General features: G+C 37.1%; 1 protein-coding gene across 1 annotated transcript in view; it reads left to right on the top strand.

The window, feature by feature from the left end:
• Window positions 1-24378, top strand: part of SYN2 (synapsin II) — a 127669-nt gene that overhangs the window by 95917 nt on the left and 7374 nt on the right. Inside the window, exons 10-11 of the mRNA XM_026066402.1 lie at window positions 7755-7904; window positions 24189-24249. Of these exons, the coding sequence (XP_025922187.1) occupies window positions 7755-7904; window positions 24189-24249 (211 nt within the window). The remainder of the gene's footprint in view (window positions 1-7754; window positions 7905-24188; window positions 24250-24378) is intronic.

The following is a 24378-nucleotide window of genomic DNA, read 5'->3' as shown; positions in this document are numbered from 1 at the left end:
CGTAGAAATCGTCTGCTTGGTTTATTTTCCTTCCAGGTTGAAATGTGACCATACAGATTTGACTGCATTGGAACCTTGGTCTAGGGAAGGCTGATTCACTTTCTCAGCTCTTCTTTTGTACCTACTTTTTCAACAAATGTTGTTACTCACCCACTGTAGGAGGGACTGTAAAATTTTCTAGCAGTCACCACCGATTTTCTCCAGTATTATCCCCTGCCAGCTTCTCAGGTGTGGTTGCATTTCCAATTACAAATTATTCCTGCACCTGCTATAGGGACCTTAGGGAAAGCCCCATGCTTACTTCATATCCAGTCACCATCTTTCTTCTGAGATCTCTCTATATGCTCTTACGTCCCACTGAACCTAAAATGGCCTCCTCAAACTATTAGTTTTTCTTAATGTCAGTTACTTTCCCCATAATTAGAACTTACATATTAAAATCTATATTAGCCTCTGCCTTTACAGTCATGATTTCCCCTACAATTGCAAACATTCAGATCCCCAAAGACACCACAGAAAAATAACAAATTTATAACATAGCAACAACACAATCCAGCTTCCCTTATCCACAGGCCAATCAAAGTAAATTATTTTTCTCAGTTCTCGGACTCAAGCATGGACCTTCATTCAAAGTAAATTCCCCTGATTCTCAATGAAATTCTTTCCTCTTCCCTCTGGACTTAACAATTTTCTTACCTTCTTGTGCAATTCACAGTCTTTTTCCTTATGAAATCCATATATAATTGTCCTGTCAGACTCCCTGAGCGCTCCTGACTTGCAAGCCCTCTGTCCGTCCCTGTTCCTTCTGATTGCCCTGGTATTCAGCATCCCAACACACACCTTTTTCTTCCATTCTCTTACACAGAGTTCCTTTCCCTTGCCCATCCTTTAATCTCCACTACTCCTTCTTTCGCAGCACTGTTTAGGCTGGGTCCTCATAAAGCTGTAGGCAAGAGACCTCTCATAATCCTTTGGTGGCAAACATATTCTGTAACGGCTGAGTGTGTCCAGATGATGGCAGCCAGAGTAGCTCCTCCTTCAAAGAGCAGATGATCCCTTTGCAATTACTGATATCTTATAATTGCACTGGCTCCTGTACGAATCCCATGCCATTTCCCTTGATGTTCGTCAGAGTTAAATAAACAGTATTTCTCTTCTCTTTCTTACCAGTCTCAGTCTTGCAGCCCCAAACTCAAATACTTGCCTCATCCATGCTAGCAACTGAGAGCACAGACTAATTCATTGAAAGGTCATATTACTAAAAGGTCAGTGTTTTATTTTATCACAGTATCGTGTTGACTTAAACCTGCTGCTGTAGTTTCTGTTACTACTGCTAATATATACATTCAGTCTATTATAGTTTAAAACAGAGATGTTAAGTGCATTTCAGAATATAGTTTCCATGTTATAAGAGAAATTCATCTTATACAATTCGTTACTGAAATGCATATAAACTAAAGGTAGAATTGATACAAATTAAATGACCGTCATTTATAGTGACCCATGTTTTTACTGACATGAACAAAAGTAACACATGATATTTTATAGACTACAGATGTCTTTTTTGTGTGGAATATTTTTAGTGGGAAACTCCGCTATTTTAAATAACTAAACTAGGCACTGAAAAAAGACCTGGCTCTGTGTTTAAATGATATTTAACTAGTACAGGCTGCAAATAGACTGCTTAGAAACAGGATGCTTTGGGTATGCTGAAACTTTGCCAAGCCCTCTAAAGTGGGGAAAGTGTCAGCATGACATTCCTGTTACTTATTTGCAGATTTAAAAAATTTTATTAGCGTTCCCCAAAATATTTTTTTAATTCCTAAGATACATTTATATAAAGCATTAATGAATTCTGATTAGTCTCATTAATTATTTTACCAGAAAGGAAAATTGACTGCATTCTCTTAAAGAAAAAGCAATTACAACAAAACTCAACCCTGTAAAGGATTCTCACTCCTTGATCTTAGCTTCTTAGCCGAAGAATAGCAGAACTGCTCTCTTAATAAAGTTAACTTCTACCCTTGAAGGCGGCAGCAGCAGCAGCATAGAGAAGGCAGCCGAGCCTGCTCATAGCAGCCACGTGCTGTGCTGCGTGTAAATGCTGTATTCTGGATGCTCAGGCCAGTCCCTCCCAGCAATGCAAGTGAAGGAGTCCCTTCAGCCTCCTGCCACCTACGACTTCTTCCCACCCACATTGCTGCTCAAGTCCAATGAATTATTAAACTGAACACTGTACCTTGAAATTGAACCACTTATAAGCCTCACTATTTTTTTACTCACTCTGTTATTTAGCAACATTTCATCTTGGAATGAGTAGTTTTCTTGATAAACTGATGGCTTGCTTTCTCTTTTTACCAGTGTGGTAAACTTCAGTAAAGCACCAGAACACATCAACTCATCAACTTGGCATATAACTAAGTACTTGTTCAGTTTAAGGTTCAGCACGCCTTTGACCAACAATATTTGTTCAAGTATGGCAGCCAACAAAAGGCTTTTTAACAACATCAAAACCTGTCCAAGTGACAAAAGGTTGTCAAGGGCAAATGACTATGTTTTCTAATGTCGTGTTTCAGTCTGCCTCAATATGTGAGCATGGCAGTTATGCTTGAAAATATTACCTTCAGCTTTAAAGAAATATAAGATTTTCTTCAAAATATACCTGAGGGCACTCAACAGAGGCTCCCCTGGGTCTGAGGAAAGATCTGCCAGAAGATTTTCAAAGAGTAAGCCCTTCAATTTAAAATCCAAGTCAGCTAAGCCTTACTAAATGCCAGGACCATGAGCCAGTGCTGGCCAATTCGACGCATATCTGCCGAGCGTCCTGTCAAGCCCAGCAGGGCTTGTTCACTAATTAAGCACTCTGGGCCATTGCCAATGAGTCTGAAAACTTCACAGATTGTCAGTACTTTAGCAGTTTAAGTTGTGGTAGTGAGCTCCAGGTCATTTAGTGAAACTAGCCCACTTCTGCCTAGGACACAAAGGCGCTACAAAAGGGTGGTAAAACTCCGTAAACATGCCTTTGTTGAAACCTTGATAGAAGTTAACTCTTTTTGGAGGTATCCTAATTTGCGCTCGTGTTTTTACAACACATGGGGTGACAATTTGAGGAACCTTCCAAATTGCACTGATTTACTGTTTCCCTGATTCTGGCAGCTGTGTCACAAAATAGAGGCACAGGCTTTATGGCAGTCCTTATCCTAAACCTGAAGTTAGATGGCTCCGGATCAGTTGAAATATCTTTGGTTTCAGGTTGCTAATGGCAACATGCTTTCAGTGTCAAAACTCCCATATCTTGAAGAGAATAGTAACATCTATAACATGCAAGATGATTTGTTGTACATGGCTTTTCCATGAAGTTACATGTTTTGAGGTTTACCACCGGTCTCTTGAGCCATGATGACTTTTCACTGGAGATGATAGGATCAGACACTGAAAGTAGTGGTTGTTGTGCCTGTTCTCTAGAGTAATATTCAGAATTGGGTGAGGGGAGTGTTAAGTAATGAAAATGTTTATAAAGATATAAGAAATCTCTAGGTACTCATTTATTCAGGACACTACATTGTTACTGAATAGACTCAATGATTCACTACAACCAAAAAAAATTAGCTTTTAAAAAACATTAGTTGTGACAGGGTGATAGTAATGTCTCTTGGATAATTCACAAGGCTTTAAAGAATGATTCAGGCTCTTGAACATGTTGATGAAAACAGCTGTTTTGATTTTCTACCAACAAAACTAAAAGTTAAACCTGAAAAAAGATGTACTGTAAGATAATCATTAACCAGTTATGTTCAAAATTTAAAATTAAGATGGCAGCACTGAGTGAATTAATGATATTTCTTAAGCTGTACATGAAGTATATCCATAGTCTCTGCTTTTCTTTGTTGCAGGGATTTCACAAGTGCTTTCCTAACACCTCACCTGCCTTTTCTCTAATTCCTATAAATTGTTTTGCTTAATTGACTATCCCTAATGACTTTCTGCCAGGTGGGAAAAATCATTTTATTTTGTGTTAAAACTGTCAATCTTTAAAAGGGAAAGAATGAGAAATCTCTATCCAAAGCCTACTCAAAAATCTCATCAACTTCATTCAAGTTTAATGAGGCCCTCGGATTTCAACTGCTGCAATGTCAGTGTCATTGTATCAAAAGTCTAACTATCACAATTCTTAACTGGCAAATCAGACAGCTATCATAGGTAAAAGTTCAGCAGTAACCTGTCATTTATTCCATTTTAATTTAGAATGTGCACAGTAATTTTCCATTTCCAATATGTAATCACTTCACACTCAAAAGTTATTTTTCCCTCTTTTACATTAATGGAAGCTTAAAACAATGTTACCTAATAATTGACTCTTTGTATGAAACTTTGTGCTCCATCTGAGCAGCCAAAAGTAATTTTAAAACTGGTATTAAGCCCTCTAATATCTCAGAAGAACAGATATTATCTTCTTTTACAAGCATCCAAACTGAGCAGATAGGTCAACTGATTTACTAAATTTGACATGAAGTTTTGAGCAAGGCCTCAAGGCTTCTTTTTTTGTCCTTTAACAACAGAACTGTATTTTTCCCTTGGGTTCTGATAAATCAAATGGCAGTATCTCCTAAAGAAAGAGTTTGTATATAAAATTGCAGTTACAGAAGTATTTAAAAATAGCAATTCAGAGTCAGAACACAGTCCTCTGGATTTTAATCCTGTCTAATCCTTTGGCAGGGTCTTATATTAAGCAACTTTTGTTTCACAGTCATTCCAAATACAATTTTTCATGTCAGTGGATTTTACACAATATGAGGTTTTCTTTGCACATTTGTGAAAGAGGGATAACTCTTGCTTCTGTTGTTGATGTAAGACAGGGTTTACTATACCTTTGATGTTGAGAGGAGCAGTATTTTCAAAAATAACTGTCACTAATGCCTACCTTCAGGGAGTCAAATTTTTAGACCACAGAGATCACTCCCTCTCTGCAAATCAGTAGTAGGCAGCCAAGCATCCAACATCCATTGCATGGACAGCAAGACATTCTAACATTCAGTCATTATTAATGCTTTAAAATCTTAGCCAAAGTATCTGGTATACATGGTTGCCTCCTCCATCCAGGAATTACGAAGATTCCTTCTTCCAAGGAAAAGTTCATAATGAAATGAAGTGAATCTTTAGGTGTTACAATGATTTTAACAAATAGCAACCACTCAGTGGAAATTAATATTAAAGTAAATCTACAACAATTTTGTATTTCAATAGCCACACAGCCAGCCAAGACTACACAAGACTACTCCTTCAGAAATAATAAATCATATTGGTTTGATCCCTTTCCCTCAATTAATTAAAAGTATAGTTTATGTTCCAGTTTAAAATATGTATATAAAACAATATAATAAATTTTATAGAAGCTTTCAGTGTAACTGTATGTAGCCAAAGAAAAGAAAAACATTCATTCATTTCATAGGAAACACAAAAGATTGCATTCCAGTGTTAGCATGAACATGCATGTTCTTTTAGATCCAAATCTCTCTTTAAATACCCAGTTTGAGTGACTCTTCCTAGAAGCACTTGAATATGTAAAAGAAGGAAAGTAAAAATGCACTCTTGTCTGTAAAGGAGGTAAAGTGCCCTGCACATATTTAAAGTAGGTTGATGGATGAAAAAGAGCTCTGTTGTACTACTATAGCTTCTTCCATCTAGGAAGGTTCCATGCAATGCAGATGCACCTGCTTTATGCTCTTCAGCCTGATCTCTGTGTCACCCCTATAGATAACAACATTCTACCTTGTAAATACTTGCAGAATCAGGCCTTATCACAAAATTTCACTATCTTCCCTTCAACCCCACAAAATGGGTGACTGACAAAAAGGGCTCAAGGCAACAACCTGTAGCAGAATGCCCACTCTGCATACACCTGAGGAGGTGGAAATCAGCTTCTCTAGCCAAAATAGCCCTGCCTCCCGCTAGCAGAACTCTTTCTAGACCTTTTGCTAGAGGCTGGATAGGAGCAGGGGAAGGGTAAGGTGTTTCTCCAGCCATTAGGACCCATAATTGTCTGCGGTAGCAAGAGCCCTCTGGCACTCTTTTGATTCTGTTAGACCTTTTCAGTTTTCTTCCTTTTATCTAAAATAAGAGAAGGAACCCCAGAAGTCAAAGAGGTGCAGGAAGGTGAACTACTGGAAGGCTGTGGTTGAATGGGTGGGGGGTCGATTTATTGTGAGGGTGAGGAAGAGGGTAGTTCTAAGAGGAGGAAGAGCTGAGGGTTAGGAGACAATTTTCTGAAACATAAATGATTCTTCTAAGCTAGAATCTTTTCCATCTGAAACACTAGTACTTTAGTTCTGAACTAAAACACCCCCTCAAAACTCACTGATCCTTCTCCGGTTGTGCAAAACCTATGAGGACCCCACTGATCCCTTACTTAAGGATTCTTTTGCTCTTTGTCCACCACCACCCTTTATGTTACCAGCAGAGCTTGTTATGGTCTCCGCTGCATGATTTGCCAACACTAGTGATACATCTTGCGTGAGATATGGCAGCTGGGCAGCTTTTCACAGACTGAAAATGAGATGGATACAATTCAGTTTTTACAAAGAATAGAACTGGATCAGATATAATGAAATCCATACATTGTATTACTGCTAATGTAGTCTAAGCTTTATAGCAGATAGCCTCCTTTTAATTATTAATATTATTGTTTGTATTGTAGACCCCAGTCATTTCTTATCCATACCTCTGAGAAACACCAGAATGCAGGGCTGCAGGCGACATGCCTCCACCTCTTTCTGAATAGCACTTAAATTGTAAAAGGACAACATTTTCTCAGATGTGAATTAAACCCTTTTTTATTGTTGAAATAAGATGTCCAGTGCCATTGTCAATAGAAGTTGGGTTTATTTAGTTATTCTTTTATCTCTCCCTGAATCAAACACAGATGCACCAAAAATAGGAATACGGTAGAAATAACAAGTACTTAAAACACACTGAACCAAAGTGAACTGAATTCAGTATTATTTTTACCCATCTGAAAAGTTGAATGAAATAATTGCTAAATAATATTAACCTAGCACATTTAGAATGGAAATGCATACATTTTTATTTGCTTCTGTGACATTCTGCTTTTTTTGTAGAAATTCTTAGTCTTTTTTCCATCAACTGAACTGCAGCCTTGCAATTTTTCGTAAAAGCCTGTCCATAATAACAAGCACATATGGTCTCATTTCAGCTTTTTCATTAGTCCCTAAGGATCCATCCTTCCCTTAGCAGAAATCCAACAAACAGCTACAAAGCTAAAGTTTTAGTTGGCATTTCCATGGGCTAGTTCAGCTGAGGAACATGGTATGAGCCACAAATCGCATAAGAGAACAGGCCTTCCAAAATGTAGTTTGGACCATAGTGCAGGCAATTACTTCAGGTTTTTGGCAGTCTACAGGGTAGCTTAAGAAACCTTCATATTGCCTATCTGCTATAGCTGTGTGCTTCCCACAAGAATCATGTTCCCCACAGAGTGTGTGCCCAAATATCACACTGAACCTATGCAATGCTTTAAGATTGGAAATGGATGACATTGTAAAAGTGCTCTTCTCTTGCTCCACTGACCCATATCCTACACTCAGGCTTTTTCTCTGATATAATATATACCATTTCTAAGATCTCACTTGGCTTTTGTAAAAAAAAAATAAAATAGATGACTTGACATTCTACTCAAATATGGAATTAGTTTACTTTGGTGCCATCTCAATAGCTGATGTATTGTTTTATTTTCACAGGTCATGGACTGTGCAATGCCTCTGATTGGTGAGCATCAGACTGAAGACAGGCAACATATAACCGAACTAGTCATAAGCAAAATGAACCAAATGTTGTCCAAAACTCCTATACCATCTCCTCAGAGACCCACCGCCACTCAGCAGCCTCAGGTAGGAAACCTTTGTTTTTAAAATAGAGCATCTTATTCTATAATTTTAAGCTCAAAATTTTCCTCAAAGAATTTGGCTGGAGAAGTACACACACACACACCATAAACTACCGGGTTGCAAGAATCTATCAGTAGGTTATAGAGGTTTGTCATGTTTAAGTGAGATTATCTCCAGAGATAATTAAGCAGTGCAGGTGATATGTTTTGTTAATGTGGTTCTACACATAAATTAATAACTGGATTCCGTGAATTACCAGGCTTTGTATTGTTTCCTTCCAGTCACATCTGCATAAAATATCATGGAAGTGTAAATACCATGGAAATAACAAGAAGCGCTTTTGTAGACACCCTTTGCCCTGAGGATGTCAGTAAAAATGCTAAGACAGTAGTTGTTGTTCTTGTGCATTTGTGAGAAGTAAATTACATGATAATCTTTTTTCATGTGCTGCAATTCAGGAAAATGCCTTTCAAACCTAGGAAACACCTGAAATATGTTTAGCATACTAGAAAACTTATGTCAAAGGTTGCAAATAGATGGAGTTGCACTTATTTTATTTTACATGGTCTGATGGTTTAAGTATGGGGTCCATAGAATTCTGTCCCTGTCCTTGCTACCAGCTTGCTTTCCAACTTCCGAAATCACCTTTGTGTTTCCATTTCTGTGCTTATAACATCTGAAGTTTATTTTATTGACCCTTTAAATAACTTCTGAGAATGTGGTATGTTTGTACAAAGTTCTAAGAACATAAAAGTGCTACATAAATAAATGCTTAAATAGCATCTTTTATGGGTTTACATGTATAGGCTAGGCAGCAGGTCTGATCACAGCAGCATAATCAGCTACAACTTCCACGTACTACTTTTAATACACTGAAGGAATAAACCATAACAATACCTTCTGAGAATAAAGCATTAGAGCTGTATTGTTGATCTCTACCAGCGCAGCTCCATGGTGATCAGTTAAGCCACAGAATAAGCCAAACTGTAGGACAGGAATTACCAAGCCTAAATCAAGAATCTATTTTTACTCTGAGTAGGCTTCGCACCAGGTAAACAATTTGAAAACAACTTTGTGGCATACCTCAGGAAGACTAGTTCTTGAGGGAGAATGACTAATTTGTTCTTCAAATATATCATCATGCTTTAAGTTACAAAAATACACCGTCCCACATAAAGAAGTGGTGTGGCTTCTATTTATATTACAGCCACTTGAAACTAAGCACAAAATTGTTTCAACCACGAAACCACATACAATGGCGAAGTTTCCATCTAACATGACTCAAGTCCATTGTAAAGGGCACCTAAAAAGAGGGATACGGAGGGGAAAAAATAAATCACTTTATGCCAAAATATATTTTCTTTTAGGTCTAGCAAATTAGCCATATCTTAAAATGAAGCAGGGGGGGTTGAGCAGGGGGGTTGGACTAGATGATCTCCAGAGGTCCCTTCCAACCTCAGTGATTCTGTGATTCTGTGAAGTAAAGAGCCAATTATAGAGTTGCCCAGAACATACAAATCAACATAAATCAAAACTTGCAACAAGAATGGACAGATTCTAGGTCAATTAGAGCCTTTAGTACTTCACTTTCTGGGGGAAAAAAAGGTAAAGTTGCAAGTAGGCATGCTGCCCTGGATTTCAAAGAAGGCAGAAGCGGAGGAACATTTATGATACTGCTGTCATCCAAACAAAGGTTATCTGTTGTATGTGAATTGGGTAATTACTCATTTCCAAAGAAAACTGCATAGGTAAGACCAGGTCCAGAAGGAAATTAGGACACAAAAGCAACCTTTTAAGAAAATTCATAAATTCTTCAGTCATTGCTGCAACCTATCATGTGCACAAAAAAAGTTTTTTTCCTTCCTAAGAAAAAAAGCTGTGGATGAACCAAAAGACAATATTTGCTGTCTAGCTGTGAACTTCCATTAGTTTTCTGCTAGCTTAGTTTATGTTAATGAAGAATTCAGCCTTTGCTAGCAGCCACAGGATGTTGCCTTTTCCTTTTCTTTATCCTATTTGTTATTTATTAGGGATTGCAGTCAATCAGAGGATACCTTCGGAATATTTGCAATATTTGTTGGGAGGTTTTCCTCTCAGTTAATCAGATTCTGCTTCCTTAAAATTTGCCTTGTCATATTATGCATCAGTTCAGGACAGACAGAGGACATCTGAATTTCTTCAGAAGATACCATTTGTAAATACCCATTAGTCTAGTCAAATTTAAGGGAAGAACATTAAACAGATATTTAAAATACATACCTCCCCTTGTGCAGCTCATTTTTGTTTTTCTAAGAATAAAATCAGTCTGTTAAAACAAGCTGACTCTAACATCTTTGAACAGTTTTCTTCTTTTTTAATCTGAGAAATTATTTCCTAATCTTGAGAAATATAGCCCATTCATTTGCGGGGCAGGGGATAGATGAATACTGTGTATTTCTGCAGATCCTGTAAAATCCAAGGCCAGTAATATATCCAAATTAAAGTATGTGCATGTGTATGTGTGTTCTTAGAGACCAAAGTATTATAAACATCAAAGATGTTTTGTGCATTTTGCTACTTCTGCTTTTAAATGAACAGTTTTACAGTCAATAGTACAGCTATGCATGTGCCGAGTTTTGAATTCCCTTATTATCTGCATGTTTGTTTTAATTATTTATAGCGTACCCACTACTGTGACATTGGGTGCCTCATACATAAAAGAGAACTTCAGTTTATAAATGCCTTCAATGGGCAGTACTGCTAACCCTCTTCCAATTAACTAGTCATCCATCAAAAAACAAATCAAAGATTAGGAAAATAAGCCTTTGTTTAGAGCCATGCTGCCAAATCTTGATGGTAATGATTGGCCTTGTGATATGTTCTGAAGGCTACCGAAGTTCTCCCTGTCAGAGTGCCGGAAGGAGCAAATTCCAAAGGCAAGGACCTCCAGCAACAACGTCCTGCTTATGCTGAAACCTCAGAAGTGCAGATCCTGCACTTTAAACTCATCCTTAAACCTATTTACTCTCATCTGAGCTATCAGATATGCATATACATATTTATACTTTTAATATTTTAGATACTTTTAATATACATATAAAAAAACACTCACCCAGGCTCTATAACAAGTTATACTTACAGGTACACAGAATGGCAGAGAATTAATCTGTGAAAGAAAAAAGGTGTTTGCACTCATCTGCGTTGCAGCTCACCCCACCGGACGCTGGCTGCAGCCAGCAGACTGTGTCATGCTTTTTGCTTGTGGTCCCAGGCTATAGTTTACTGCATACCTTTGACAGCATGGTCCAACCATACTGGGATAGAAAGTAGTTCTTAATTACAGGAGTCAAAGCTTGCCAGTTCTGCTTTCATCAGCTACTTTAGCAGTCTTTCCACTACAAAGAAAAGCAGTAGTCCCTGGATTCAGGGAAGTTCTGTCTGATATAATGATATATGGTCAAAAAATCTCTTTCAAATTAATTTCTAATTGGTGGGAGTCCAATTAAATTTTGTTGATGGCATTTTCTTTGAAATCAACTGGTATTGGTAGCCTAAAAAGTTAGGTTATTTCCATTTATTTTAAAAACATGACAGATTTTTTACTGAAAAGCATGATGAAAATATATCATAGAACCTTTTACAGAAATATTATTTTAACAGCTGTTTTCCATGAGACAGACCAAAATCCTGCTGCTCTACTTACAGGCAATAAAATGATGGAAATTTAAATTTTCCTCCTTTTTTATCCTTTTTTAATAGTTTTGATAGAACTCTTGAGAAATCTTTTTCATTTCCTAAAAACTGAACCAGTAGGTTAAAATAGCCAGTAAAGCATTCTAGCCAATGGAATCACAAAAGTTACCCCAGAAACAGAGTTATCATTGCTGTGTCTCCACCTGCTGGTAGGAAAGATCACTGCTGAAATTTCTGCTGTTTCGATTTGCAAAACTATTTGCAGGTGGTGGTCAGTGCAAACTATTTCGTGTTTGTTTCTGTAGCAGCATTTGTATATAAAACAATAGCTGTATATCAAGTCATGACATGAATTGCGATGAACTAAATTCTGTGTACAATAATAAACTGTGCATAAATATTACATTGAAATACAAATGCTTATGGTAATATTAATAGTTCAAGCTAAGAACACTCATATTAGGGAACTGTTATCTCAGTACAGCACTCCGTTAAGACCGTGCTGAATTATCCACAAAAGAAAAAGGAGTTTTGTACCCTTCATGGAAGGAAGGAACACATGCACCAGAGGCACAATATCCGTAACCACATAACATCACAAGGAGCACAGCATTACCAAATATATCTTGGTTCTGTTCTCTTTAAGAAAAAGGAGTAACACACCAGTAATAAAGCAATAAAGAGAAGCAAAGAGGACAGTGCTTTAATTGATTTGAGACAGGAATACTAGAACCTGAAGTGTTTCATTTCTTAACAAATTTTTCTAACATACTTTTCTAACATTTTTAAATACCTTCTCCACTCTTCACCTGCAGGAAAGTTTTAGTACAATTACATTAAGTTCAGCTGAGACTGAGGTCAAGGAGCCCTAACTCAGCATATAGATCTGTTTTAATTTATTTCCATTTTTCCTTTATTCTCCTTATCTTCCTCATTCTTCATTCACTGACTCTTTATGTGATTTGATTAGAACCAAGTAGTTATCTCCAGTTTGATTTTTCTGTGTTCAGAAAGAAAACTGAAGCAAATATGAACATCCTCACTAGTGCAGATAACAAAAAGTATTAACTCCACAGAGAAAAGCAAACCTAGTTCCCTGTTCTCATGCTTCCATAAGAGTAGTCACAGGTCTGTTCCATCAGTTGTATTTGCTGGGGTTTTTAATGCAAACTGCTTAGAATGAGCAGCAATTTGTTTCAAATTATTGAAGCTTTTATGGTAGCCAGACAGTACAACTGCTTGATTTGATCTTAACTGAAGGGGAGTGCACTTAATTGGGAAGGATCTCTGTAATCCATAGTGGAGTTATATGGAAATCTAGAATTCAGTATTATTCTGCTGATCAGGAGAAGTAAGCTGCTCCACAAATGTCTGGGTGTGGGCCTCATCTCCAAAAGACTTTCTGCTTTGCACATTCCCATACAAGTTCACTTGAAGCGTAACAGTTGATGAATGGAAGAGAGACACGGCCATGATTTGTAGATTTGCTACAGCTGTGTATCATCTTTCAGACCCCTGACAATAAACCTATTTGCATTAAGCCAGGCTATATTCATACCATGGATTAACACCACCACCAAGAAGTTTCCTTCTGTCACAGTCCCTTGGCACTTATTTGCAGGAACATATTTTTCTTCCTCATGTCTGGAAGGCAAGACTGCCTAACAAATAAACAAATTAAAAGACCACATTAAATCATTCTGCATAAATGAGGACATATACAGAGTTCAAGTATCAATAGCTGAGAATCCTGCTGAACTGGAGCAAAGCAAATTGCTCCCTAGTGTAATTAGATCTCTACTAGAAGATAGCAGGAGTAATTTAAGAATGTTTTAGCCTTAAGGACGTTGCTAGATGCTCTAAAATAATTGTGTACCATCCCTAAAACCATGTGTGCTGTATTTCTTTCTCTTAGGGAGACATTTAAATAGAGAACAAGTGGCCATGCAGTTACTTTGCAGCTATGGCATCATATGACCATAAAGCCAACGTACCTAGATTTGTGGAGTAACATCTGATGGAACCTCAGATCTTAAATATGCTCAGAGCTTAGCCTGAGTTTCTCTCTGCCCAGGGCAAGGGAGCCCAGAGCCCCTCGAAAAAGGTCTGGACAGGATTTTACTATGTGCCTCTCTGTTTACATTTCTGAACTCTTACATTAAATTACTCTATATAAACACAACAGCATACCTTGTCAATGAACAAGCAGTATATCTGTTTACGTATTAATTGATCATATTCTGTAGTCCTCATTAGCAATTAGTAGGGTTTTTTTCTATTGAATGTTTACCTGAGAAAGTATGTATGCACTTTGACAACCATCAGTGACTTTAGACAAAAACTGTTATTCTTCACTACTTTCACTGTTCCTCTGCCTCCAGGTTCCTTTAAATCATAGTACCTAGTAAGCAAAGTACTTTTCATATTAAAACGTGTATTGACTTATTGCTGTGACGAAAAGGAAAACTAGTCAAGCAGCAGCAAAGTGCCTTCCTAAAAATATTGACAGAGAATCTAAAGCATTATCATCAAAACTCATTAGAAAAAATGAAAAATATTGCTGGGGCATATATACACCATGAAGCATTTTAAAAAATGCCTTTCAAAGGTTAAGATAAAAGCCATTCTTAAAACTGTAATGTTAAACAATTTTTAAGTCATTTTTGAAATACTGAAAGTTCACTACAGAGCTAATAATCTCTTTTACTACAGTGAGTTTTGGTAATTTGACTCGTAGCGACATCTTGTGGCCCATGCTCTCTGTGGATGACTGATTTTTTTTAGTTATGTAGTATTTAGTATTATATTGTATTACATTGTATTACAGAAGCTATATCACACTAAACAAGAAACTAGGTATACATTTTACAAATAATAAATGCTCCCTATTCAAAAATATCTTATCATTCCATTCTAATGTATTTTTTCCTTTAATTTTATTAATTTTAATATGTAATAAATTTTAATGCTGTCATCTGTAGATATAGATATACACACAATGTCTAGCTGAGTATATTTAGAACAGGAGAAGTATATTTTAATCCAGTTTTCGTGAACATTTTAGTTATGCCATCTTTGTGAAAATACAAGAAAAACAGTCTTTACCCTTTTACATCTGATCTAAATCCATGGAAATACAAAGGATAACAAAAGAAAACAAAGATCTAATGGATCTTGAGATCACTGCTTCCTAATCAAAGGCCACATTTGAGGCACATTTCATTTCAGCTAAATTTACAAAATTCATTTATAAGTTTTATTTAAACATAATGTATATCATTTAAAATATCATTTATAAAATGATATCATAGGATTTACCACACCAAGGCTTTTTTGTCCATCTTTGAATAAGGCATTCATTCAGGACGGATTTTATATTCTTCATATAAGTGATAGATATCACCACAGAGGTGGAGATTCAAACTTAACTGCTGGATTAAAGATATTTTTAAGAATTGATGCATCAGTGCATATATTTAAAACACTCACTATTCCATTAAACAATTTTTTTGATTTATTTCAAGCATCTGAACTTGACTTGATATTCAGCTACTGTATTTAATTTATCAAAAGCAAAGCTCATGAAGGAAAATAAATCCTAACATATTTAATACTGAAGTAATTAAAAAAGTGGGACACAAAATACATATGTTGAGCTGAGCTTTTACTAACAAATTGATCTTAGAAGTTAAAGTAATACATTTGAAAATACTTATTAAGATGTACTAGCAGATGAAGTAATTATTGAGTGAAGTACATATGTATTGCTCAATTCTTTTGCTTATTTAGTCTCACTTGTGAATAGCAAGAACAGGTGAATAGCTTGCTATATATTTACTAGTGATAAATGTCTACATAAACACTTTTGGTGGTTAGCTGTGAATGTGCCAATTAAATGAGGGTGATTAAATCAAAACACTAGCAAGTGCTTGTCTTTCCTAGTTTGTTTTGAAATAATGTGCCAACAACTAAACAAGTGTGCCTTTACAATGCCCTTTTTAAAGGGATCTGATGACGTTTAGACTGTAAGAGAGGAGAGACTAAGGGGCATGTCTTAAAGGTTTAGGATTATTCAGTCAAAACTTCTATTGACATCATCAGAAATTTGTCCAAATGAAACAAAAGCTTTCAGGATGTGGCCTGATATTTTTTATTTCTGAATACTTTATATTGAAGGCTCATTACCAGCAGGGTACCTAGAAGAATACATGATCCCTGCAGACAAGCTGAGCAAAGCTCGTAACAGAAAGAGTTGCTCTCAAAATACTTATTAGAAGAGAAACCCAAAGGAAAAAGTCCCACAGGCAACCTGACAGTAAAGTTTAAGGACCAGGATGACCAGGATAACCTCAATTGTCTGTAGGATATAGGGCAATAGCCTTAGCGCTAATAATTTTATAATGCAGGTGTCAACAAAATGTTGGCTAAAACTGAAAAACATAATAAATATTACTGGTTAACAGATACTTTCCCCAGCTTATTTTAAATGTAACAGGAATCTTTTCCTCCTTTTTGCTTTCACTCAAAACAAAATTATGCCTATGTTAACATTTTGATCATCTTTGCTCTCCCTTCAATTCTGTTGGCAGAAGCAGACACTATCTTTGAAAATTCTGAAACCCTGGGGCAATTGCCCTCAGGAACAAAGCAAACGCACTTAATTCTTAAGAAATCATGAACTTCACACTGTGGACAATCCTATGTGTTCTTAACAGACTTATGTGAGAAAGTCTTTTTTGTTCCACAGACATTCTGAGAGACTTCAAGAAAATGTCATCATTCCATTGTAGAGCAAAAAACAGTCTTTTCAAAATTAAAACAAGAAAAACAGTGATCCTGACATTAAAGATCACACAATTGCTTCCCTACTACATGCCACCCATACAAGTACAAATAGAGTCTGAGTTGGATCTCTTTGTGCTATAATTACTATCATGTAAAATTCTTTCAATTTTTTATTTTATCTTATATTTCTTCTCTTTTTAGTCTCTGGTTCTGTTTATTTAAGCTGAAACTAATAGAAATATCTTTGTTTTTCAGATTTTTTCCTCAATATCCTTTCTTTTCCCCACTGTGGTGGGTGTTTCCCCTCTACTTTTATTATTATTCTCTGTCTCCGCTTGGCTTTTTTATTTAATTTCTCTGACCTTTAAATCATAACCTGTTGAGCAAAGCTATTTGGCTTTACTCCATGTTTAACTTTTGAGGATCCTGTCCCTCTCCCCAGTAGTCATTGCCACAGTTTATTTTGAGTAAGGACCATGTGCTAAATAAATGTTCAAATTTTTAAACAAGGATAAGCACTAAGAGAAATTACAGAAAAATCCAAAACAAAGCAGCCCATTTTCAAATATTCTTCATTTGTCCATAGAAGAAAACAAAAATCAAACAACCCCTTCCCCACTCACACCCCCCTTCAGACACTAATCTGGAGCTGGATCAGTGCTGCATCTGGCCAGCTGCCAGTAGAGCAAGCTTTTCTTCATCTGCTTATTTATCATTCTCCAGTATCTTCGCAGCTCCTAGGAGGGACCAAGGAAGCGTGTTATCCTCCATGAGCTTGTGTACTTGTGCTGCACCAGGAAAGGCAAGAAATGGCTCAGTTCATACACTCAAGTTCTGAATTTTGCTGTTCTTTGGAGTAGGGCTTGGGTGCTTAGTTCAGTGCACTACTTCATCCCACTCCACTGCTCTGTAACAGTGATAGTCATGACACTATTAAGATAAACTGCAGGTTGTGAGACCGGACTTTCAGTTAGCCCTGCCATCTTGTTTCCAAACTTTTGTTTCAAAGCATAAACTTCAATTCTGAGTGGATCCACTAATAATGGCCCCAAATGAAGTTCTGCAGATCTTAAGCTCTTCCTATTCATGCAAGGATCACACCATATCCCCCCCCCCCAAAAAAAAAAGAAAAAGAAAAAAAACCTCCTGCATATATATTTTTAAGACTGGAGGAGCAGATACTGCATAACATCATCCAGAGTTGAAGTCCCTGGGTCCCAGGATCACAACCTTCCTTACACCTCCAAACAATAGCGTAAGATTTTGACACTCTCAAGCCTCAAGCGGTACCTTGTTCTCAATGCACATGGGTATCTGTGTATAGTGAGGAAGGTGCAAGGAAGGGTAACTTTCCAGTAACTGGAAGGTCTTCTAGATATGTTGTACCACTTTCACTTGCCTGTCCATCTTTCTTACAGCTTTCTCAGGCACGAACATGCATGCATACATACAGTCTCAGCTGCTTTAGCATGCAGGGGGAGCTCTCTCCTATCCCATAGCCTGCATTCCTTCGCTGTCTAGGGGGAGTAATTCTTTCGCTGGAAAGAACTGCCTGAAAGCTGCTGTGCAAATGCAGACTTTTAATGTTCCTTTTGCAAAAAAAGAAGTTGAAATCTGGCTTCTTTGAGAAATAAAATATGACAGCATGCTTTTGCATCAGAAATACTGACTGACTCTGGAAGGGAACCATCTAGCTTCAACAAATGCTGCTACTTCTTAAGTAAATCCTTTTCCCTGTTTAGTCAACATGCTGCTTTCTCTCTTGAGACCTCAACTTTTGGGGGGCGGGGGGGTGGGGAAGGGGAATGATTTCTAGTCAGTAGAATAATAGGAAATGGGCCTGGAATGGACAGTGGGAGATCACCTGTTTCAGTCTCTCAAGGAAAATACTGGAGTGTAACCTTTAACAGCGGTAAGTCCATTCTAGCATATTCATTATTAAGCTTGTGTTTAAAAATATTCAAAAAGGATGCTATTCTTTAGCAAGTAATAAGTTATGTAGCAATAGAAAGCATTCAGTCTGTTAAATCTAATTTGGAATACTTTTTGATGTTTAAAATAAATCTTTTTCAGTGTGTGTTGTAAATAGTACTCCAAGCAGAAATGAAGCTGTATCTCCTCTTAGCAGTTATTTCCCTGCTTGAGAACAACAATAGCTGGTCTAAATTTTTGTATTCTTTATGGCAACCTCAACATGAAGAAACTGTAGGGTGGCATCAGTGTTGCTGAGAGTCTCTTTTCCAGATTTCCTCAGTGAGAAGAAGGGCAATACTGAACATTATTGGTGTTCCAAAAAAATGTACAAAGTGGGAGCCAGCTCTCCTTTAGCTGGCAACTGCACTAGGCAAAATGAAGGTGGCTTCTTTTTAAGGTGTGCCTAACCGCATCTCTCCATTTTAGCTGTAACTAGCCTGTTTCAGTCCACAGGGAATACACAATAGAATAAATAGCAAAAACTTTGTAGTCCTGTTCAGCAACAGTAGCAATGCAGTGAAGAAATTATAAATCACCTATGCCTGGTTCACCACATCTAGGGTAAAGTACAGCAGCTGGTAAGTATCCCTGCCATACTGACTAACTGTATAAAGCAGTAAGCAACAAGGTGCTACAGAGTCTCTTATTTTTGGATTCTCCATTTAAGAAAGTCACTCCAAGATCTCACCACTTTGATAAATTATAAAATATCAGCTAAGTTCCAGCCCAGTTTTATTCAGTTGGTTTATACCCATTTCATCTTGGGTCACATTGTCCTTTAGTCTAGCTCTTTTCCTGCCTGGTTGTTTACCACTACAGTAGATTTATAAAAAGGAACTGTACTGCCTTCTAGCCTTCATTTTGCTAAACTAAGCAAGCCAAGTGCTTCTAAATGCTCTATCTACAGACTCTTCCATCTGCCTGGTCAGTTTAATAGCACTTTTCTGCACCTGATCAGCTTACATTCATCTTTCTTGAGCAGGGGAGATGAAAATGATTAACAGCATTATGTCTAAAACTTACTGGAAATACTTCACTTAATGTGTGATAAGATTTTGAGTTTTTTCACTGCAGCTCCATGCTGATAACTAATGCATACAAATCTTTCCATTTGGTTTTCAGCTAGTGAACTCTGCATTTATGACAGATATATGTTATTAGTCTATAAATAAATGACTTTGGGCAATATATTGTTAACTGTCATCCCCCCCTTTTTTTTTTATTCCAGCCATCATGTCATTCTTTCTTTAGGATATTTTGGACCTCTGTACCATCTACACTTTTTAGTAGCGTACACCTACTATTTTGTGCCAACTTAATGAAAATTCTACTTGAGATTCACCCAACAATAATGCTTTAGGAATGCTACAGTTAGCTCCTTCCCATTAGTTTTTCTTCAATAACTGCCTGTCTCCTCTCCTACCCACATCGTAATTCTTGTATTAGGGCACCACTTCTCCAGTGTAACTTGTACATTTCCCATTGTTAAAAATACCTGGTACTGAATTCTGAATTTCATGAATCAGTTGGTTTTGATTTCTGGGATGGAAAATATCTACTCTGAACATTATGAGCTCAAGAAGATCTTTGATTTTTACGTCCATCTCATTTGTAGCTCTTTCCAACCTTCCATCTTGCTTTTGCTCCTGTACCTGTGACACTTTTCAAGTATTCATTTAGTATTGAGACCCTACTGAAAGTATCTACATTATCCCTGTGCTTAGCAACCCCATTTTTTTCTTAGTTCTCCTGTTGCTTGTTTGTTTTACTATTTATTCATTTCCTTTATAGGATCTCACTCAGCTTGTATTTTGGCATTTCTCGCTTGATCCCTACACTTCCTGACCTGAAAAACACAGCTTTCCCTTCAGACATTGAGACATCTGTGAAAAGCTTCTATCATTGCATTACAAAAAAACAAACCAAACCCCAAAACAACTATACATGCTCCAACTGTAGTTCACAAAATTTTCAACTCAGCCAAATCAAAATCAATTTTTGCTAGGACTCAGTTTAGCATCTCTTTTGCCCAAGGGCTGTTTCCCTGCCAAGCTGCTGCTTTTGCTCCAACCCATTTCAACATTCTTCAGACTGTTCAAAATTCAAGTATATATGAATCAGTCTGCATGCATATAAATATAAAAGGTAGAAAAAGAAGTAATATGACCAATCAAATTCTAATACAACATACTTTGAAGAACAAACTGTCCTCCCTCCTCCAATTCTACCCCTGAAATTCTGAGGAGACCATTTCGGGTACATGTGGAAGGGAAGGAAGTGCTACAGAGACATCTATAGACATCTATCTTCTAGACAAGTAGAGGGTTTTCTGCTCTGGGTATAATTAACTTAGCCAATATTCTTAAAGACTATTATGCAACCAAAGCATCGATTGTTATACCCAGAGTTGAGAAATCACTATAGCATACTTGCAGCATTCATGTGGCTTAGAGGTTTTCATAAGTTGTTCTTTTTTAAAAAAATTATATCAACATTAATCTCCTTTGAACAGGAGAGATTCTGCAAATAAGCAATTCTAGATACTTTTACTATCAACATCAGCAATCCCTTTTCTTTGGGGAATTTGGATATGATAGGAAAGTTGTGTTCCATAAAATGAAAACCAAAAGGGCTCCCTACCACAGCAGTTACCACACCTCACTTAGGTAATACTAAACCATGGTAAACACTGTAGCTTCTAGTGTCTGTACTGCTAATTTTGCTTTTTAGCCCTGAGCTCCAAATAAGAATCTGTTCAGAGCCATTTTCTGTTATATTTTCTGTATTCTAATCCTTGCTTCCTGTGATATTTGAACTAAGCAGTAGGCGCATTCGTAGATCAGAGCTGCAATGCAGGGAAACATGTTTGTACTAAAAGAAACTGGTAGGAGGGTGAGCTCCTAGGCTGGGCAACAAAGGGAAGAAACAAGAGGGGTGAATACATCTGCAGGCAGGTCTAGTCCAGCATCTCTGTTCAGAGAGATTATGTTGCCTATAAGGAGGTAGCAGCTCTCCCAATTACATTGGCACAGCACCTTGGGGAGGTGAGCAGTAACAGTCTGTGCCTGATTTGCCAACAACTGGTGTTCTAGAAGAAGCCTGGATTTTATTAAAGACCTTGGCTCAGGACCGCGAACAAGACTCTAGTTCAAAGCCTGTCTTTAATATCACGTATCAAGGTTTCTGACTGTCTGAAAGAAAGACTCTTGAAAAGCACTGGATTACTACAGACCATTGAAAAAACATGAGTAAGATTTCTCAATTAGGAATGTAGTACTAATTATTCTTTTTGGGTCAGCCTGGGTGGGTTGGCTAATTAGCAACAGTAATATACCCATGTGATTGGCCTGGAGTGTGGGTGAGGTTCCTGGAAGCAGCAGGTGATATCTGGTTTTTAAAAAAAAAAAAAAAAAAAAAGATGCGTGGGTGGTAAAATCAGGACAGCTGCAGTTGGTGACTAGAGAGGGAGAAATACATCTTTAACAGAAGATGCACAAAGTCTCTGAACTTTCAGAACAGTTAAGGTAGGGATTAGCAAGTTTCTATAAGGTTTATTGAAAGCTTAAGTTCGGATAAAATAATTTCTTTGTCAGATGGAGAGATATGCCGATTGCACAAATACGGGTGTTGTAATGTCAAGTCAGTTAGGTGTTGCGTGTGATAAAGCCCACGACCACTTCAATGTAAGAACAAATGGCAGACTTACTTTGGCCTCCAGGCATGGAGGAAACAGAGGACTGTCATCTGTTGTTTTAACATTAAAGTAGATATGAATTTAAATCTCCAGCCTATATTTTCAGTTTCTGAATAAAATATGAGCTTAATCTACATAATGTTTTACTTTTGCTTTAGTAGAAAAATTAGCAACACTCATATTCTCCTTAGCCTTCCTCTGGCTAAAAGAGGAGATATAAAGAGACAGAACTATACAGATTGTTTTATGGCCCTTTGTAAGGCTAGGAAGCTTATCACATGATAATAGTAGGAATGTTCATTAACGAATATTATGCATGGTTTCTGCTTTCTAGCAAAAGAGAGGTGATCCCTTCGGTCCTCCAGAAAGAAGCTATTGGAGGCACTTGAACCTAGATATTCATGCTTTCCCTTTAAGAGCGCACTTAATGTGTCATACTACAACACCAAGGGAATAGCAGGCTCTCTCAGTAATACCGAACACCCAAATGCCCTGCAGGCGTACAAAGGAAGGTGCCAGATGCATCAGAACAATTGTACTAGAATATGAAAGGAGTTGGTTCCTCCAGGGCAACATTTCAAGTTTTCCAGTCGCTGTGCTAATTTCCTCAGTATCCAAAGAGTTCCTGATGCATATACATATTGCTTCAGTGCATTATACAGAGCAAATACCACACATATTTAACATGCCACCAAAATGTGCATAGGATAGAAAGTCAACTTTTACATGCGGTTCAGAAAACTAAAGGAAGGAGACAAACAAAACAGAAAAAATTTTAACCCACCCTAAAGCAATTTAAAATTTTCTGGTGGTAGTGTCTTTCTTTATGAAATTCTCTTCTTTTCTACATCCCTCATCCTTATACTGGTGCTTACCAAGAACTGTATAACTGGGTCAGTTATTATGAGGATCAGATTTTGCCACATTCATTTTGCACATATCATTTTTACCCCTGATTTGGTCTTCTGAAGGTTGGTAATTGTGAATAATTTGAGTTTTGAACCTGTCATGTCTCCTTTTGTTTATGTAGCTAAAGTAGACAAAGCAATCTGGAACGGCTGCAATAGTGTTGGTGTCTTGCAACCTTTAAAAATTACAATTTCTAGATTGCTGTGTAGGAATTCTCATTATTAGGAGTAAGATTTATTTCTACAGTTCTAAGATCAAATACAAATTTATCAGAAAAAAACAGTAAATTTTGCAAGAAACATTTTTAATTAATTTTACATTTACTGTTTAATACACTCTGGGCTTTTTCCCTCTTGACAGATGGCAATTTAATTTCTGGATCCTTAAAAAAAACAACTTATTATGTCCAGTGATTTCACATATTTCCCTTTTTAAAATATTAGAGATGGGCCCAAGGCAAAGCTTGGATTCAAATGCTAATGTTCCCAGAGGGTGTTCCACTCCAAGGTTTTGGTTCAGGCCCATCTCTTCCTCTGGACAAGTATACATTTGAAAAGGATACTGCCAAATAAATCTCCTTTTTTGAAAAGTTAAGTATTACATGTGTTTCTAATAACATGTCAGATGGAGTAGCATGAAGTAATTTCAATTATTTTCATTATTTGTCTGTGGCTTTTGCTTCCTCCTTTCATTTTGCTTTAGCAAAACAGCTAACCTAGAGTAGTCTATCTCCCTTCCCGTTTACAGTTAGAGAATCAAAGTGAAACTACCACTGACAAAAATTCTGCAGTGTTAGTGCTTCCAGCTGCAAGGGAATTTAATTGAAAATAAATTATTTCTTAAATTACACAAAGATATCTGTTGAAGTCCACTTTCTATTCAGTCTATCCTAAAAAGAGAGCAGAACCAATGCGATACAGAAAAGTGGTTCAAGGTGCTCGGAACTGAAGGAGAAAGACCATACACAAAAAGCAGTGAGCCCTCCTGAGGAAGGCATTCCTTATGTCATGATCACATGCTGCAAAGGGAAAGCAAATTTTTTTTTAAGAGCTCAACTTTGGATTAGTCCAGGATTCATATGTCATGGCAGGCAGCAACTAAACTAGAAAATGTTATCTGGAATAAATTAAAATTACATGTTCAGCCCCAAACCAATAAGGAGGTTTCTAATGAAAATAAAGACAAATTAGTGGAAAATTGGAACTGAGCTACTCTAATTTTTTCTCTCTTCTGTTTTCAAATGTATTTTCCAGAGTGGATCACTAAAGGAGCCAGAGCCAAACAAAATCCCACCTCAGCGACCACCACCTCAAGGTTGTTTACAGTACATTCTCGACTGTAATGGCGTTGCAGTAGGACCAAAACAAGTCCAGGCTACTTAGATAATTGAGAATAAAAGCAAGGGTTAAAGCAAAAAAGAAAAAAAAAAAGAAAAGGAAAGAA

This window comes from Apteryx rowi, unplaced genomic scaffold, assembly GCF_003343035.1.
Source record: "Apteryx rowi isolate R43461 unplaced genomic scaffold, aptRow1 scaffold_240, whole genome shotgun sequence".
Classification (NCBI taxonomy): domain Eukaryota; kingdom Metazoa; phylum Chordata; class Aves; order Apterygiformes; family Apterygidae; genus Apteryx; species Apteryx rowi.
The sequence above is the reverse complement of the archived record's forward strand: the minus strand, read 5'-3'. Positions and strand labels throughout refer to the sequence as shown.